Genomic DNA, 17,977 nt, shown 5'->3' on the forward strand with positions numbered 1-17,977 from the left:
ATACTAAAACAGTTATGGTGGCAAAATTAACCCAGGACTCAAAGTGGCTAAAACAGGTTTCATTACATTAAATTTGAAGCAAGCCATATGCATGATATGCATAAAAATTATATATCCATGTTTATGAAATAATCTAAGCACATTTATTAGGTTTAAATAGAACCATTTAGATCATTTCCTTCTAATAGCTACTGTCACTTAGATCCTGTTTTTTTGATACACTTTTTTGGGTTGTTTTTACATGAACTCCCACTGAACTCAAAAACATTAACACAAGAAAACACAAGAAGGGTGCAAATTTATGATTTTAATATTTCATTCCCCAAACTCTGGGTTTAGACATAAGTAACCCAGATTAGGATTAGAGAGGGCACCTTTGGCAATCATTTTTCTTGGATGCTCTGTTTCCCCTAATCCTACTATTAAGGAAATGCATACCACAAATGTATTCATTCCTCTTATACAGAATTTTATACCATGCATTGCCACCCTGTCTTAGACTCTGAGAATGGGGTTACCTTCAAGTCTGGGTTAAAATAAACATTATTTGCTAGTCAGTTAAGCAAGATGACCTCAAGGGTCCTGAAATAATTAGTCTAGACAGAAATTCCTTGTTTTTCCCCTCTGAATATTTTTCCTTCTCATTAAAAAAACTTCGGGCTTTTTTTTTTCCAATTATGAAAGTATTACATGAACACTCTTACAATTTCAAATAATGTGAAGAGCCATAAAGAACAAAGCAAACATGATCCATAATTCCAACACTCAGAGAGAACCATTGTGTATGTTCTACAGAGAGCTTGATGGGTAGGTAAAGGACAAAAATGGATATAGATATATAGTGTTATATATACACACATATATACAAATACATACTTTCTTTGAAAAAAATGGATCATACTGTGCATATTTTGTAATCTCATTTTTCACTTAAATATATCATGGACATCTTTCTGTTTTGTTTTTTATTGTTTTATTGTAAAAGTAAGAGAAGACACAAATTTATATTAACCTATATGAAGTTATAAAATATGATAGAAACTGTTTTCATTTTAAGTATAAATTACATCATATAACATCCAGCATTATTCCTTAGAAGTCTTTCTCTCAGAATTCTATTCCTTAGAAGTCAGAATTCTATTGTAATTATGTTTAGACCATCTCTCTACCAAGCACACAACAACAACAAATTGAAAGAACAATTGTCAGGGCACCTGGGTGGCTCAGTGGGTTGACTGTCTGCCTTGGGCTTGGGTCATGATCTCAGGGTCCTGGGATCTGGCCCCACGCTGGGCTCCCTGCTCGGCGGGGAGCCTGCTTCTCCCCTCCCCCTCTACTGCTCCCCCTGTTTGTGCTTGCACTCTCTCTCTCTCTCAAATAAATAAAAAAATATTAAAAGAAAAAAAAAGAACAATTGTCTCTGCGATAGTCTCTACCATAAAAATTCAGCCAGTCAATAAATCTGTCAATCAAATATCAAATAAAATCTGATCGTCTCTAATATACCTAGTTCTGTGCCACTAATGGCAGAAGATATGAAAGCATACAACATAATTCCTATCCTCGAGAAAGTTTTCCAAGCTTGGTATTTACCTTCTTGGAAAATCCAAAGTATTTACTAGGACACATATCTTTAAAATGACAATGTGAGAATGACCAGGAGTGCTTTGGGAATTTTTTTTTTATTTGTCCCAGATATTTATTTTTTTCTTTTTTTTTAATTTAAATTCAATTAATTAACATATAATGTATTATTTGTTTCAGAAGTACAGGTCTGTGATTCACCAGTCTTATATAATACCCAGTGCTTATTAAAACACATACCCTCCCCAATGTCCATCATCCAGTTACCCCATCCCCTCCCCCCTCCCCTCCAGCAACCCTCAGTTTGTTTCCTAAGATTAAGAGTCTCTTATGGTTTTTCTCCTTCTCTGATTTCGTCTTGTTTCATTTTTTTCCCTTTCTTCCCCTATGATCCTCTGCAATGTCAATAAACACATCACTTTTAATAACTGCATAGTATCCCATTGCCAGTGTATGTCATGGTAATTAACAAAATCCCTTGTGGCCGAGTATTTGAGCATTTTCTGATTTTCTATTATAATTGATGCAGCAATCAATATTTCTTTATATACATATTCAGACATTTATCCACTTGTTTAAAGACAATTCCCAGAAGTAGTGATCATTGGATCAAGCATACATATATGTAATTTTGAAATATGTTGTGAGTTTGCCCTCTAGAAAGTTTCTACAAACTTGGATTCCCAACAGCAATTTATAAGAATTCATATTTCTCCACATGTCTTCCACTTAATGACAGTTATGCCATCTATTTAGTCAACCAAAGGTAGCTGGATAAAATCTTGAGATAGTAACAGGAGATCTCACAGAACCAAATACAGAGGGAACAAAAAAGAGTCAAGACCTTGCTTTTTAAGTACCAAAATAGACTCTTGAAACCCATAGCAGCACTGATCTTGAATTTTGCTAATGGGCTTTTTGAGAGGGAAGAAAAAACATTCTCCAAGTTTCATAAGACAAATCCTTAAAGAAATCAAGGGATAAGATGTTGCCATAAGCAACAGAGTAGAAAGCCCATCCAAGCCTAGAGGTAAGGGACTACGAAGAGAAGCTTAGATGCTGGTGAGTCATTAAAGAAAGCTGGGTCCTAACTCACACCCCAGACCAGTAGTGGATGGAGGAATGTGTGGGTAATGAAATCCTCAGATGAGTTTTTGGGAATCTGAGTATGGAATAGTTGCCACTGAAGTATGGTGACAAAGAAGATCTAGAGTAAAGGGATTTCAGGAACAGAGGCGGCCTTGTGAGAGCACATGTCTTCTCAGATACACAGATGAAGAGCAGCCATACTTTTCCTATTTCCCCAGGAGCATGTGGAATGAGCCAAGAGGGACAGCTGGCAACCCAGAGAGATATGAGACCAGACAGGGACACAGAAGTGGGAAGTGCTAGATGTTAGCAGGGTAGATGATGAGATCAGTGACAGATGGGGCAACTGTGAATCCTAGACTTGAACTAAATTTACCCAAAAGTGCCTATTTTAATTGTTCTGCCATCAGGCAGAAAGGGGTTCAAGTTCAGTTTTATAAAATTTAAGGAGTTTTTGTTCGGGCACAGCTGAGTGCATTCTGGGCTGTGAAAGTCAGACAAGCTAGAAATGACGTAGGCTCCTACTTCTCTTCACATCCAATCAAATTCCGAGTCCTATCCATTCTACCTCCAAAAGAGCTGTCAGTTTCATTCCACTCTTTTGGCTCACTGCCTCAGTTCAACCTCATCATCTCTAAACTCCAGTATTCCAACAGTTCCCTGATGCATCTCCCAATACTGTTATTTTTCCCATCAAACATACTCCATCTATCCTGTCACTGGAGTGTTATTTCATAAATGTAGAATTGTGTTTGTTACTCATCTGCTTAGAAGCCATTCACATCCACTCAATGACTTTAGGATTCAGTATAACCACTTTCACTTGTCAATCGATCACCAAACTGTCTCTGAAAAAATGGTCCTCACCTTTAATTCTATCATACACCCTAGCTACAACATGGAACACTGCTTCTAGAATAGAACATGATTTCCTTCATGTTTCTAAGCCTTCGTATATGCTGTTCCATCAACCTGCAATATCCTTATCCAATGTAACCAATCGAGGAAGGGATCCATAAAGGTTGTAATAGAGGTTAGCATGTTGTTTTCAATATCTTAAGAAGGTTAATAAAAATATAGATGGCTATATGATAAGAATGTATAGACTCACCACTTTTTCTTAACTTTCGTGTTATTTTTAGCTACCATTACATCAACTGGGTGCAGAAAGCTGGTATATCATGCTTCTGGCAGCTGATTGCCTATGTCTTTGCACAATACATATTGGGAAATCTAGTTAATTATGACTGATACAATTTTATTATTATTTATATAATTTTAATATAGACTCCACGGAGTCTATTGGGGAAATGTTAATTAAAGTAGTCCCTGTTGTGGGAACAAGGGCTGAAGAAAAGAGATAAAGGGGAAGGAAGGAAGTGGGGAGCGAAGGGGAAGGCAAGAAAGATGCTCATTGAATGGCCACAAATCTTTACATTCTTACGTCTTTTAATCTCCTGAATAAGTCTACAGAATAGATATTTGTATATTTTCCCATTTACAAATGAGGAAACAAATCAAAGAGAGGTTGAATAGAATATTTAAAGTAACTTAGCCTGCCAATGAGTTGGAAGCCAAGATTCCAACTTGGGTCCAGCTAACACGAAGCCCATATCCTTCCTCTTACATCTGCTGCCTCTCCCTGGAATTTATTCTGCTCTCATCACTACTCTGTGTATGACCTCAAGTGAAGCAGTAAGATGCCTCAACAATTACATTTTTTTATATCAATCATTTAAAGGGAGTAAGAATACATCCAACATATGTTTAGAGAGATATGTGGCAAGTGATTTGGTGCACAGACTCTGGGACGACACTAGATTCAAAAACCAGTTGAACCACTAGCCAGTTGTGAAACTTCAGGCAGGTTATTTACCCTATCCATGCCTCAACTTCCTGATCTGTAAAATAAGGATAATGATAATGCTTAACACTGGGTTGCTTTGGGAATGAAATGCAATACATGTATCCTGCTTATAACAGTGCCCCGGGCACTGTTTCAAAGCATTTAGCACTAGGCGCCTTACTGTCTAGATCTGCTCACATCCATCTTCCCTCAGCAAGAGTTAAATCCCCCCCACCAAAAAAAGGTCATTTAAAGAGATTTTCTTAAAATATTTGTTATTAATTACTAAGCAAATTATTAATATTTCCCCCAATTTCCCAATGTATTTGGCAAAGACTTGCAATCTCAATCATATCTTCTAACCAGCATGTACAGCAGTTTTCTACTGGGAGTAAAACAGTGTGGAAGTTGGGAAATTTGATCTACAAGTAGCAATCGGTGGTGCTGACAGTTAAGACTTTCTTTCTTTTCAAGGTTCAGGAACAAAAGCGTAATGATGGAAACACATTAAGGAAGCCCATGGTGTTCCACCGTTGTGTTGAGGGGAAGTTAGCCCCATCTAGAATGTAGCAAGATAGAAGCAGTTTGCCTCTAATGCAATAATCTGTTTGGCCAGACCCAAAATGGATTGAGTTTAAAGATGCTACTGCAAGCATAAGTGAGCAAAAATTGTTATAAGACAGCATTTTTTAAAGTTCTGGGAAAATAATTGTGCAGACTTTCAAAATCTTCTTAAAATGAAATAGAAAAAAGGGATAAAATTGGCAGACTTTAGGAAATGTTATTTCTCAAAATTTAATGTTTGTCCACTTACCTAATTTCAGCAGTTATGTATTTTCTGGCATTTGCAGCAGTTACACAAATTTCATGGCATTCTATTTCTCATAAGGATTATAGAGCTGGGTTTAACAGTAACTGTGTCAAAATACCTACTTTCTTTAATGCTGAAAGACTCTATTCCAACTTTACATACCATCTCCTCCAGCTGCGTTTTTCAAATTTATCTGATCAATTTCATTTAGGTACTTATGAAAATACAAGTCCCCATCCCCCAGCCCCTGGAGATTCTTAATTTGGGGGGCCAAAATGAAGCTAGGGAATTGCTATTCTAAACAAATGCCCTCACTGAATCTGATCACTCATCATATAAGAGCTAGGTACTCACCAACACATAGTTTTAAAGGATAATTTAATGTAAGTGATTTGAAATCCTTTTCTAAAAATACTTGGGGGATGCCTGGGTGGCTCAGTCGGTTAAGCATCTGCCTTCAGCTCAGGTCATATCTCAGGGTCCTGGGATCGAGTCCCATACCGGGCTCCTTGCTCAGCTGGGAGGCTGCTTCTCCCTTGCCTGCTGCTTGCCCTGCTTGTGTTCTCTCTCTCTCCAAAAAATAATAAAATCTTTAAATATATATATATTTTAAAAAATAATAAAAATACTTGGAAAATGTTGGAGGCCTGAAGACAATGTTTCACTACTGATGTCAAACTTATGAATAGGAGTTTAGGAAACATGCAGGAAGAATTCTATTCCAAAATAAGGCCAGGGGCCTTTCTACTTTCTCAACTATCTCTCCCTTTCTCTCTTCCTTTCTTTTTTCCTTCAACACTTACCTGAGTTCTTCTCTGACTTCCACTGCTGTGTTCCCTGCTATAATGAACACATCATTCATGTCATCAGTCAGCATGTTGCAGGCATAGCCAATGTTGATGGCAGTTTCTGATACAAAAAAAAAACCCATCTCAGTTAGAACATTATTTAATAACATAAGTACCTTTTTTCATAAAAGTTTTGAGGCAGTACCCTTTAATGTCAGAGAGAACATGATGAGAGATAAAATCCAAGAAACCCAGAGCTAAATTCAAAGACCCAGGTTCCATGATCAAATTCACCACTTGTTAAATCCATGGAGAAGTAGCAACATCTATGAATTCTCAGCCTTCTCATCTAGTTTTTGAAAAAACTTCTTGATTCCCAAAATTAGTATTTATGAAAATACCCTAAGGCCCTGTGATATAGTGAAATGTGTAAATAAAAAAACTTTTTACCTGAAGTCCCAAATACTGCCTTTGGAGAACTAAAATACTTAATTTAGCTATTATTTAATCTGATGTGGTATACACATTGAAAAAACTCACAAATTGTTCAGTTGAAAGCAAAAAATGTTCTTATAATAGCTTTATAGTCCTCCCAGAGGCAACACTGCCATTTTCCCATTAAGTAAATTAAAGTTTGGAATTTGACTATCACCTCAAAGACCATGCAGGACTGCTGCTACTAGATAAGTGGAGAAGTACATGATTTTGAGCAGTCCTTCCTCCACTTCCATAGAGCTGGACCCTTGGATAGTTAGATAGACCTCCCATCCTCAGTATGGTCATTTGTTTCTCATTCTATTGAGTCATTAGGCTCTTGCCAATTCTGTGGGATAATTAGATTTGCCCTAAGTCAGAAGGCAATTGATAAAATTTTAGCATATCCTTTATATAAGCCACAGAAATGAAAGCTAAATAAGAGTAAACTAGTGTATATTCATAACTAAGTAAATAGTTATGAATGTACCCACTGATCAATGTCAAACTCTAGGAAGTCTCTACTAATACACCACAGAGTTCAACTCTCTACTGTTTATTTTTTGTAATCAGTGATTTGGGTGAACACATGGAGAACTGACTTATCTACAAATCCTCCAATGTTCTAAAAAGTATGTAACATGTGTAGATAGAATCCTGAAAACACATGTGCCAATTTACTAAATATTCTGGTTTACTAATGACCAAGCATAAAATCATTTTTGTTTTAACCATTACTGCTAGCAATAGATCCAAAATGTACTGATCCCTTTTCCTTCTTAGGAAACACAGTACCCTGAACATAATGACTCTTTTTATGCTGACTTGGCATTTTGTCATGTTTGAAAGTGGGTCAGCTCTCATTGTACCACTACATGGGCAGTCCTGGAATTTAGCCTAGTTGCACTGGTATGCCTGTGGTGATTGATAAAATGCCAGAATATTTCCACACCAGTTGATACATAGCCACTTCCCTGTCTCCCCAAAGCTTGCCATCCTGATCCCGTCCCTAATATGCCCAAACCTCCCTACCATCAAGAAAATAAAGGAGTAGTTAGGTCTCCAGTGTTTCCAATGGAGGTCTCCAATGTCCTGCTTCAGTGCTATGCCTCTCTCTGTCCTGATTGGGGGCACTGCTCATGTGAAACAATAAACATTTTTTAATACCATTGTTGCCTACAGGTGAAACTACCATATTTAAGAAGCAATTGAGCTGAAACAACTGACTGAAGAGTATACTATAGAAGATAATTCATTAGTTTTTGTTTTAAATAATAAATTTTTGTAATATATTAGCTTTCCTTTTTATATTTCAACTCTTTCCTATGTGAAGGGCTGTGTAAATATCTAATTATTTAAGCTTTCTGGTTAATTAAAATTTTACCAGAGAAATTATTGCCCCCCCCTTTCAAGACATCATCAGCATCCATTTTCAATTTACCTTGTTTGTCTCCTGTGAGGACCCAGATCTTAATATTAGCTAATGATAAACTTGCAATCGTTTCAATAACACCCTCTTGTAACTTATCTTCTACAGCAGTGGCACCTAGTAGCTTCATTGAAAAATAGAGAATACCTTATGTTAATGCAGGCAAACAATATCCACAGTATCTATGGCTTTAAATCACAGTTTAGAGGTCAAGGAACATGAATTGAAGAAGGAAGTTATGATGCATTGATACAGCAAACATCTTATTACGTGCAGTGATCGGTTGGGAAGGTCCTCAAGAAGAAGTTCCCAAATCAAGCCAACCGATAGTCACACCAGTTAATGGCAGAGATCCTGGAGGTTAGAATTTATGAGGGGTCTGATATGCTCAGGTAACATATTAGCATAAACCATCAGAAGCCATTGGGCTTCTAAGAACTGAAGAACTCCCCAGCCTCTTCCCCACTTACATCAACATGGAAAGGTCCAAAGGAGAGCCCTAATTTCATAGTAAGAATCACAAAAAAGTAACAAATTAATTTGTTAATGGCTAAATTAACAAACCAGCAGATATCATAAACTAAAAAGTGAAGGGTCTTGCATAATATTTAATCCAGAGATGAACATAACATGCTCCTTAGTACCTCACAATAGCTAAGCATCCTGACCACTGGGGCCTCAGGGAAGAGCAGTTTCTAAAATAGATCATAGTCTGGGCAACACAGATATTATCAGAACCTCATGGCCTAGGATGGTTTAGAGCTATAGCTGCTCTTCATGGAAAGTTTCCCTGCTCAAAAAGGTAGATCATAAAGAAAGGAGAGGAAAAAAAAAGACAAACAAAACACACAACATCAAGGACATACCAGAGGCTAACAAAGAATAGAGATGCCACTATCTTCTACTTTGGGGAAACTTCCAATTGTATAAGCTACTGCTAATAGAAATAATCCTTTAGGCTCTGTAGGGCCACACATGGCACACTTGAAGCCGATGTATAAAGCACGACTCAGTGTTTGAAAGGGTAACAGCTGCTATGTGCAAGATGATTTGGCAATGGATTATTCCTATGCTAGATCTCTAAACACATACTATCCCTTCTATAAACAGAAAACATCATGCTTCTAAGCTCATACCATTAAATCCCTTTCAATTTCTTCATATAGTCCAGCTATCCGTTCATCCCTCTCATCCATGAGAGCGCTTGCATCTTCAAGCATCTTATGCCACTCTTTAAAGTACTTGTCATCCAGATCTCTGTATGCAATGGCCAACGTTCGAAGGCCTTCCCCTGCAAATTCCTGTCAGAGCAGACATAGATATAGGAACCATCAAAGAATGGTAACCATGGCAATAACAGCAACAATAATGGGTAAGAAGTTTTTCACTTAAATTCATTTTGTCCCAAGAGTATTACTTGGCCATCCTGACCCCCAACTTTTTAATCCCCTTGGAAATGGGATATAATGTTTGTATTTGGTATTTTATTTCTATGGGGTTAAAACACTCAGGGGAGCTAGCCTTCCCCCTAAAGATAGCTGCAAAGCCTGCCGAAGTGCTCTCGGTGAGAAGTGATCAACCATACCCATGACTTGAGATATCCATTTGAAGCAACATAGATTGGTTCCAAACTGTCCCCTGCATGAAGGAAGCACTCCTGGCAGTAAGAGAGACCCAGCCTGCTTCATGGCACATAGCCCTCGACTTCCAGCGGAGAGGAAAGGATCCTCAGGGGAACCACAGCTCTCAACAAAGACAGGAGCTCTCTCAAAAGACGGCAGCATGACAGCTCATCAGTCTTGTCATGTTCCGCCTAATAATATAGCTGTGTCTAAAATTAACTGAGTCCTACTTCTCTTTATGCTTGAAATCTTCCATAATAAAAAGTCAAAGTCAATTATAGATGAATAAACAAACATTGGTCAGGTAACAGAAGTTGAGGCATATTAAGGTTATAAGAATAACCTCTAGGGGCAAAAGGGAGAGTGAGGCAGAAAAGTTAATACAAATATTTGCTTCTGGGAAGCAAGAAGTAGAGGCTGACTTTTACTTTTCATTCTAGATCATCTGTAAATTTTCTTACTTTTTGCTATATGAAAGTTTTATTTTAATAATTAAAATTCTTAGAAACTTAAAAAACATCATCAAGTCAGGTTATTTTTAAAAATTACTATTTTTGAGAAACTGATTTCTATGGAGTATTTAATAATTGGTCAAATGAATTGAAGAGTCATATTTTTCTTTTAGTGTCTCGGTAAACTGATGATTTCTTAAATGATACCTTTGGTGCTTTATCCTTCTAATAGGAAAAATAAGTAAATAAAAATGGGAGACTGGTAGTTGCTAAGTATCTCACATAGTCACACTAGCTAGAAACATATGTAGACTGCTTTGGGGAAATGTTAAAAACCTCCCACTTTGTCTAGGCCTCCAGTGGTCATTTTATGGGCCTCTACACTGCAAGTGTTATAAAATTTCTTCTCCTTTGGGCATTGCCACTGAGCATATCTTCTCTGTTGTGTTTTGGCTTATAGAACAGACAAAGGTTTGTGATCAGGCACAAGTTAAACCATGACACACCCTAATTCAGTAAATGGAAAGTAAATTCAGTGCATGCTGCAATGATGTGGTTTTGCCCACAGAGACCATGAAAATTATCCAAATTTATCTTGTAGGCAATTGGTAGCACTCTGGACATTGTAATCACATTTTGCAAGACCACCACTGGGTTCCCTACTGATCTGAAAATCTAGTTACTGCCTAGTAATGATCTTTTGTCCCCTTAATTCACAGAAACACTTCTTTGCCTTTAACTTGCAACCACACTGGGCATGACCAGTGCTTTCCTCCCTGTTCTGTACAACAGTGAATCAACTCAAAATGGCATTACAAAAGGGGACAGATGATTTAAGTTATTTAATTAGTGCATGAATCACAAGTTTAATCCTAAATGAGCATTTAAGCAAGGTCATTTCCTACCATTAAACAATTCAAAATCAATTATTAAGTATAAATTGAAAACCTCAGAATTTAAAGTCAAAATGAATAAAGTGAATGAAGCAAAGAGCAAGTCAAATTGACATTACTTGGAAAAAACCTCTTTTGCATAGAAATATAAAAAGACCAAATTAGACTTCCTATACTTTAGTTTGAAAGGAAAACGTATGAAAATCCAAAGCCTTGGGTGTTTGAGCAATGGCAAAAATCAGATACTTATGATTCTAATGTTGTTTTCATTAAAAAAAAAATTAAAAAGACCATGCCAGCCTTCTGGAAGAGATTAAAAGAAAATCAAGAATGCTCTATTGGAAAGACAAAAACAATAGCTATGTTTGTACCCAATATTACTAAACCATCATTCTTTAAAGTCAGGCAGAGGGATTTTTTTGTTTTGTTTTATTTATTTGTTTGTTTTTTAAAGATCCAGGGAATGTTTTGTATTAAATATAGGGCTTGACAAAGGACATGAATCCTCAAATAATTTTTTAAAGGAGAGAAACCAATGAGGATATGAGAGTTTTGACCAGTTGCCCTTAAAGTTCATATTCAGCTAAATGGAACCTCAAATAAATATTAGAGAGACACTTGAATCTTCAGGTTTAAACCAGGTTAATGTTCATATTAATTCATAGACTCTTATTCTTTTGCCAAAATATATGTGCCAAATTTATATGGCATAAATATATATGCTAAAGATTACTCCTGCTCCCTTCAAAAAGCTTTTGTAAAGAAATTATGCATAGTCTCAGAGTATGTGCATTTGGTAGCTTCAACATAAAGAATATAAGTGACTCATCATGATTTATGACCTGAACAGAAGGACCCCTGGAGGAGAAAGTTGGCTACTATTTTCCCCTCAGCATCTAAGCATGACCCTAAGCTATTCCCTGGGTGGCAGCGGGGGTGGGGGGGGGTAATCATAAGAAACTCCACTGGTGTCAGACACATTAGAACCCAAGAGAAAGCAACCGTCCTGCTCCTCTTTCCAGAACCAGTCTCCAAGGGAAGAAGCCTCAAACTGCAGAGGAGTTAGAGCAGGTTTCCCTAGGTGTCCTGAGCCTTTCCCTGGCCAGAGTTCAAGAGCGTACGCTCAGCAGCTATTTCACAGCTGCTGCGTGTTAATCCATCTGTGGTAAGACTGATCAGACTTTCAGCAGGCCAAGGAGAGGGGTCCATGTGCCAGGTTCCAGATATTCACTGGCACAGTTTCCTGTGCTTTCTATTTCAAAAGTCAGATCATTAGGAGAAGGAAGGGAAAAATGAAGGGGGTGGGGAATCGGAGCAGGGAGACGAACGATGAGAGACTATGGACTCCAGGAATCAAACTGAAGGTTTTAGAGGGGAGGGGGGTCAGGGGATGGGTTAGCCTGGTGATTAAGGAGGGCACGGCACGTATTGCATAGAGCACTGGGTGTTATAGGCAAACAATGAATCATGGAACTCTACATCAAAAACTAATGATGTACTGTATGGAGACTAACATAACATAATAAAATTTATTTTTAAAAGTCAGATCATTTTGCTGGTATTTTAAAAATTAGACCTAATCATAGGAAGCAGCCAAAGGGCCATAGTGCTAACCTTCAGACAGAAGCACTTACACTGAGATGGTTTGTCGTCAAAGTCAGAAGGTCTTCATTGGATGGATGAAGTTTTTCAAATAGAATAGTGTCTGCTCCTTTGGAATAAAGCTTTATCTGTCCTTCTGGGTTTCGAACTGAAAAGAAAAATTTTGCATGGGAAATAATCAATGAAATCTGTCAAAACTAGACTTTCCTAGGGCTCCAGCCAGGAAATTTGGAAATGGGCATAATGTTTTAGCCAGTAGTAAAATATTCAGTGCCTTTAATTAGAAGGTCACTATCTAAGTCACTTGGCCTTATTCCTATTCTATTTACTTAGAAATATTCCATCTACTGGAATCCTTTGATTTCCCAAACTCAAAAACAAGTTTATTCAGATGTGTATGACCTTACCATTTTCCTTGCCTACTATTTTGAAGGGTTGATAAATTCAAATTAAGCCTTCTGGATTGAACAGAATTGAAAGAAAGCTTTGCCTGCCTGTCTCCTAGTGCAAAACTCAAGACCTACTGTAGGAATCAACTATCACTGTTATGCCAAATGATCTCCACATGGAATTCCAGCCATTCAAAGCCATGGTTTACACACTAGTTTTCAGTCCTTGCTGATGTTTTTCTTTACCCTCTTTACTCATTGGAAAAGCCCTGTCACTCTTGGTGGTTGATTTTTTCAGTCACAGTCCTGGCCTGCAAGCATACCTCACATGGGGCTTTCAAAATTAGTTTCTACCTTCTTTTAACTGGAATTCTGTATCAGTTAGGGCTATGTTTTTAATCTGCCCCCCTTCCCACGTTTGGGAATGACAGCCCTGACAAGGATCCCCTTCATTTCAGTCTTTAAGCCTTCCCCTGGCTGTCCTACATATTGCTGTCAAATCTTTTTTTAAACTACAGAATCCTTGGCCTACATTTGTAGGCTTGGTTTTACAGCTTGGCACATACTAGGCCCTTAATTATTTGTTTGAATGAATGAATGAATGAATGAACTAATGAATGAACAAACAAATGAATGAATGAATATATGAATGACATGGTAATATATTTCTTTCCAGGAATTATCTACAATTTAAGACAACTTTCTGGGTCACAACGTAATGGTCTGAACACTGACCATTACAAGCTTCATCATAGCAAAGATTGTTACATGCTTTCCACTCAATTGTACCTTTTCTCTAAAGTAGAATGCCTCAACACAAATGAACATAAATACTGACTACTATTAATTTAACAGAATATAAAATTTAGAGCTTGACTTAAAGGAATATAAATACAAAAGTATAATAAATTAATCTCCCTTCTTATCTTTACTCTTATTTAGACTTGATCTATTCTAGTGTCCTCCTAGCTTTGAATATATTTAATGCACCCTGGAAACTTTTTGTATTGAGACTTGTCTAGGGCTTGTCTTCTCTCCTAAAACCCTTGGTCAGCTCTCCTAGTTGCCAGAATTCATGCAGTTCTTGTATTCTGGCTCTAATTGCCCACGTTGGGGAAAAAGAAAAAAGCATATATAATTTATCTAATTGTTCAAGTTGGGGGGAGAAGGAGTATTTAATCCTAGCTTTCTTTTGCTTTTCTTCTACAGCAATCCAATTTAATAATTTCTCCCTTCTATCACCAGAGCTATAAAGGCCAAGTATGTGCATCCTACTTTTACCAGTATGACTTCTCTGTGACTGTTGTTTATAGTCCAGGCTAGGACATCAGTTCTCAAACTTTTTGGTCTCAGAACCCCTATACACTCTTAAAACTTTGTGAGAACTCCAGGGCTTTTGTAAAGTGGGTTATATTTATTAATATTTACCATATTAGAAATTGAAGTTGAAAAAATTTATTATATCAATGGTCTTATGACACTAGTTATATTACTATAATAGTGACTATAATTTTGATAATAAACATATTACATATTAACATAAATAACATTTCTATGAAAATAATTATAATTTCCACAACAGAAAAAAAAATTAGTTTGGAGAGTGGCATTGTTTTACATGATTACAGTTCTCTTTAATGTCTGGCTTAAAAGATGGTCGGATTCTCATATCTGCTTCTGTGGTTCAATCTGTTGTGATATCACACATCATGTGGCTTTTATAAAACTCCACAGTATACTCATGAGAAAAAGAATGAAAAAGACAAATAACATTAGTATTATTATGAAAATATTTTTGTCCTTGTGCATCCTCTGAAAAGCTCCCAAGTTTTCTTAGGGTTCCCTAGACCACACATGGAGAATCACTGGTCTAGGAAATCACAAACCAATTATGATTTGTGCAAATCCCTTACCATCTCTTCATCTCAGTTTCTACATATGAAAAGGAGATATTTAAACACTCTAACTTCTAGGGTCCTTTTCAATCTACATGTTTCTCATTCAGTAAAGATTTTCCACTTCTTCCATGTTTTTTTTCTTAACCCAGCATTAGTTCCTTTAAATTTGAGTTTGGGTAAATCCAATTTCATGGAATCTTGCTTAATTTTACTCACTAAACCTTTCCTTTTGCAGCTCAGCAAGTTTTGTATCTCTTCATTCAAGGCTTCTAGTCATTTCTGCTAGGAAATCTCAAGGCTAATCAAATCTCACTTATTTCAGAAGTTAGCCTTTTTAAAATGAATTAAAAAGAGAGGCGCCTGGGTGGCTCAGTCAGTTAAGCATCCAACTCCTGATTTTGGCTCAGGTTATGATCTCAGAGTCATGGGACTGAGCCCCGTGTTGGGCTCCATGCTCAGTGGGAAGTCTGCTCCAGATTCTCTCTCTCCCTCTGCCCCTCCCCCTGACTCTCTCTCTTGGAAAAAAAAAAAATTAAATTAAAAAGAACAACAGTTTTAAATGGTCAAGATAACATGTGGGCAGAGTCCAGGCAAAAATCATAGATTTTTAGTTATAAATTCTTCTCCCATTGCCAGTCCTTTATATATTGGTGTTCTTCAAAGATTTTCCTAGGATCTAATTCCCCTTCCAATCTCCATGTAGTCACATTCATTTCTATGGCTTCAGGTTCCAATGACAGAATGATTGCTTTTAATGCCCAAATCTATCTCCAGCATTCCCTTCCAATCTGTACATCCAACCACCAATTAGATATCTCCTTTTGGATGTGCTCACACACACCAAACTCAAACTGGACACCTTATCATCCTCCAATAACTAGGTATTTCTCTTATGTCTCCATCTCAATAACCAGCTTCACCATTCACTCAGTCTCCCAAATCAGATATCCAGCCATACTCGAAGCTCCTCCCCCTCCACCACCCACACACCCAACTGCAGCCATGAATTTCTCTTCATCATCTTATCGCTTGCCTATATTATCACATTAACCCAAATGGTTTTATTCATTTCAACCCTGCTTCTCTCCAAACTCTTCTGTAATCCAGCCAGAGTCATCTTCACACTACTGCTTAGAATCCTGCAATAGCCTCCATATGCCCTTAGATCAAGTTTGGACACGCTTAACATGGCATAAACAGGAATCATTAAGACCTGTCCTTTTCCAGCCTATTTCCTACCCTATTTCACCATCTTCTCCTGGGTGCGATCACACAGAACACTTTTCAATTCCACATTCTCCCCCAGCATCAAGTTCCTAGGACATGGTAGGCACTTACTAAATATTTGCTTAATTGAGTTGAATTATAATTATGCAGAATTCATTGAAAGCAGAAGCTATGCCTTTGTGACATAAAAAGAAAAAGGTCAGAAATGGTTTCCAGGTGTATGCTATAGGAGTAAATGCAATAGCAACACTGTGAAGGGTGATGAGTAATTCTATTTTGCCATATTTCAGTTGGATGGCTGTTCATATGTCCACACAGAGAAATGCCTGTTATATGGCAGTGTGATTTGTATTTTGATCCTCTCTAAAAAGTTTAGAGTTGAGCAACTCTTTCTAAAGATCTTACAAGGGTTTTTGAAGGAGCTAGCCTAATTTATTCTTCCTTAATGTTTACTGCCACTTGCCTCTATTAATTAGTATCTTTGAATTTTATCTCCGTATTTGCATTTACATAATGAGAATTGGTCCTTTTAAAACTGTATAACAAGATCTATATATTTATCAATATAGTAGATTCTATACCCTCTGACAAAATTCTTTATAGAAATCTATTTTTATTGAGGTACCTGAATTAAATCAGGGCTCTTGCCCTGGAATGAAAGTAGTACTAGTATCAAAACTATACATTTATGATTCAATCAATGATAGCGCCCCCTTCAAAAAAAGGGGGGGAGGAGAAAGAGGAAACAGAGATGGAGAAGAAAGAGGAGGAGGAAGAGAAGGAAAAGAGGAGGAAGAAGAAAAAGAAGAGGAGAAGGAGGAGGAAGCAGAGAAGGAGGGAGAGAAGGACGAAAAGGAGGAGGAGAGAAGCAACAGCAGCAAATATGTGAGTCCTCACATCAGGGTGTTGTCCCCACAGACCAAGCCATGTGACAGTCATGAGACCAGCATTGTTTTTTTGTGCCTTATTATCAGAGATTTTTCTACCCTAGTGGAGCCCCTCTTTCAAATTCTCCTGACTGAAAACCAAACAGAACCAAAATAAAGCCCACAACCTTCCATGCATTCTGTGGTGGAACATCACCTTTCTTTATATGGGATCCATATAATCCTAACCACAACTGAAGTTTGTGGTTAGGCTGTGATTTCTCCATAGCCCGTAGTGGTGACTGATGCTGTGGGAAAGCCAAAAGTTTCCCTGTGTAGCAATTTTAGGTTTTTGTCAACACCTTCATAGCAAAGAGAAGCCAGTTCTAGGCCAACCCAACATTAGTAACACCTCCCCTGATGCTGTAAATAGAAGATTACTTCTGCTAATACATCATTAGGCCAAAGCCTAGAGCAGCATATGTGCTCTTCAGCAGTACCAATGAGGACTGCCTACAGCCTGCTCAAAAATAAAGAAATAAACAAACAAACAAACAAACATAAACATCCTCAGATGATGTTTGGTTTTTACCTGCTGAGAGCAATCTCCCACAGCTAGTTTCAGGTAGTTAGAGGCCAAAAACCTACCATGTATACACCTGTTTCCTGTAGTAGAAACTGATTTAATATGATGATCAGGATATTCGTAAATTACAGCATATTGGGTTAAATCTTATTTAACAAACATTTATAGAAAATCTACTACGTGCTAAGCTCTGGGCATTTTAAGATGACTAAAACACAGTAGTGCCCTCACGTAGCACATACTCTAACAACTGGGAAGATCTTGAGTATCATGGGGCTGGTAGCACACTGGTGTTATGAACAAGGTGCTCTGAGAAAGAGAAGAATGCAGTTATTTGGAGACTAGAAAAAGAATTGAGGGAGTAGGGGACATTTAAGTTGGACATTTCCAGGTGACTAGAAGTTTTCCAAGAGAAGTAGGC

At 37.4% G+C, this 17,977-nt stretch overlaps 1 protein-coding gene across 3 annotated transcripts in view; it reads right to left on the reverse strand.

Moving 5' to 3' along the window:
- ATP8B4 (ATPase phospholipid transporting 8B4 (putative)) overlaps positions 1 to 17,977 on the reverse strand; it is a 288,632-nt gene that overhangs the window by 52,258 nt on the left and 218,397 nt on the right. For all 3 annotated transcript variants that reach the window (XM_027572559.2, XM_027572558.2, XM_027572557.1), the window contains 4 exons: positions 12,623 to 12,738; positions 9,158 to 9,322; positions 8,034 to 8,145; positions 6,134 to 6,239 (listed from right to left, as the gene is read on the reverse strand). In XM_027572559.2, coding sequence (XP_027428360.1) covers positions 6,134 to 6,239; positions 8,034 to 8,145; positions 9,158 to 9,322; positions 12,623 to 12,738 — 499 coding nt within the window. The remainder of the gene's footprint in view (positions 1 to 6,133; positions 6,240 to 8,033; positions 8,146 to 9,157; positions 9,323 to 12,622; positions 12,739 to 17,977) is intronic.

The sequence above is a fragment of the Zalophus californianus genome, chromosome 6 (assembly GCF_009762305.2).
Source record: "Zalophus californianus isolate mZalCal1 chromosome 6, mZalCal1.pri.v2, whole genome shotgun sequence".
NCBI classification, from domain to species: domain Eukaryota; kingdom Metazoa; phylum Chordata; class Mammalia; order Carnivora; family Otariidae; genus Zalophus; species Zalophus californianus.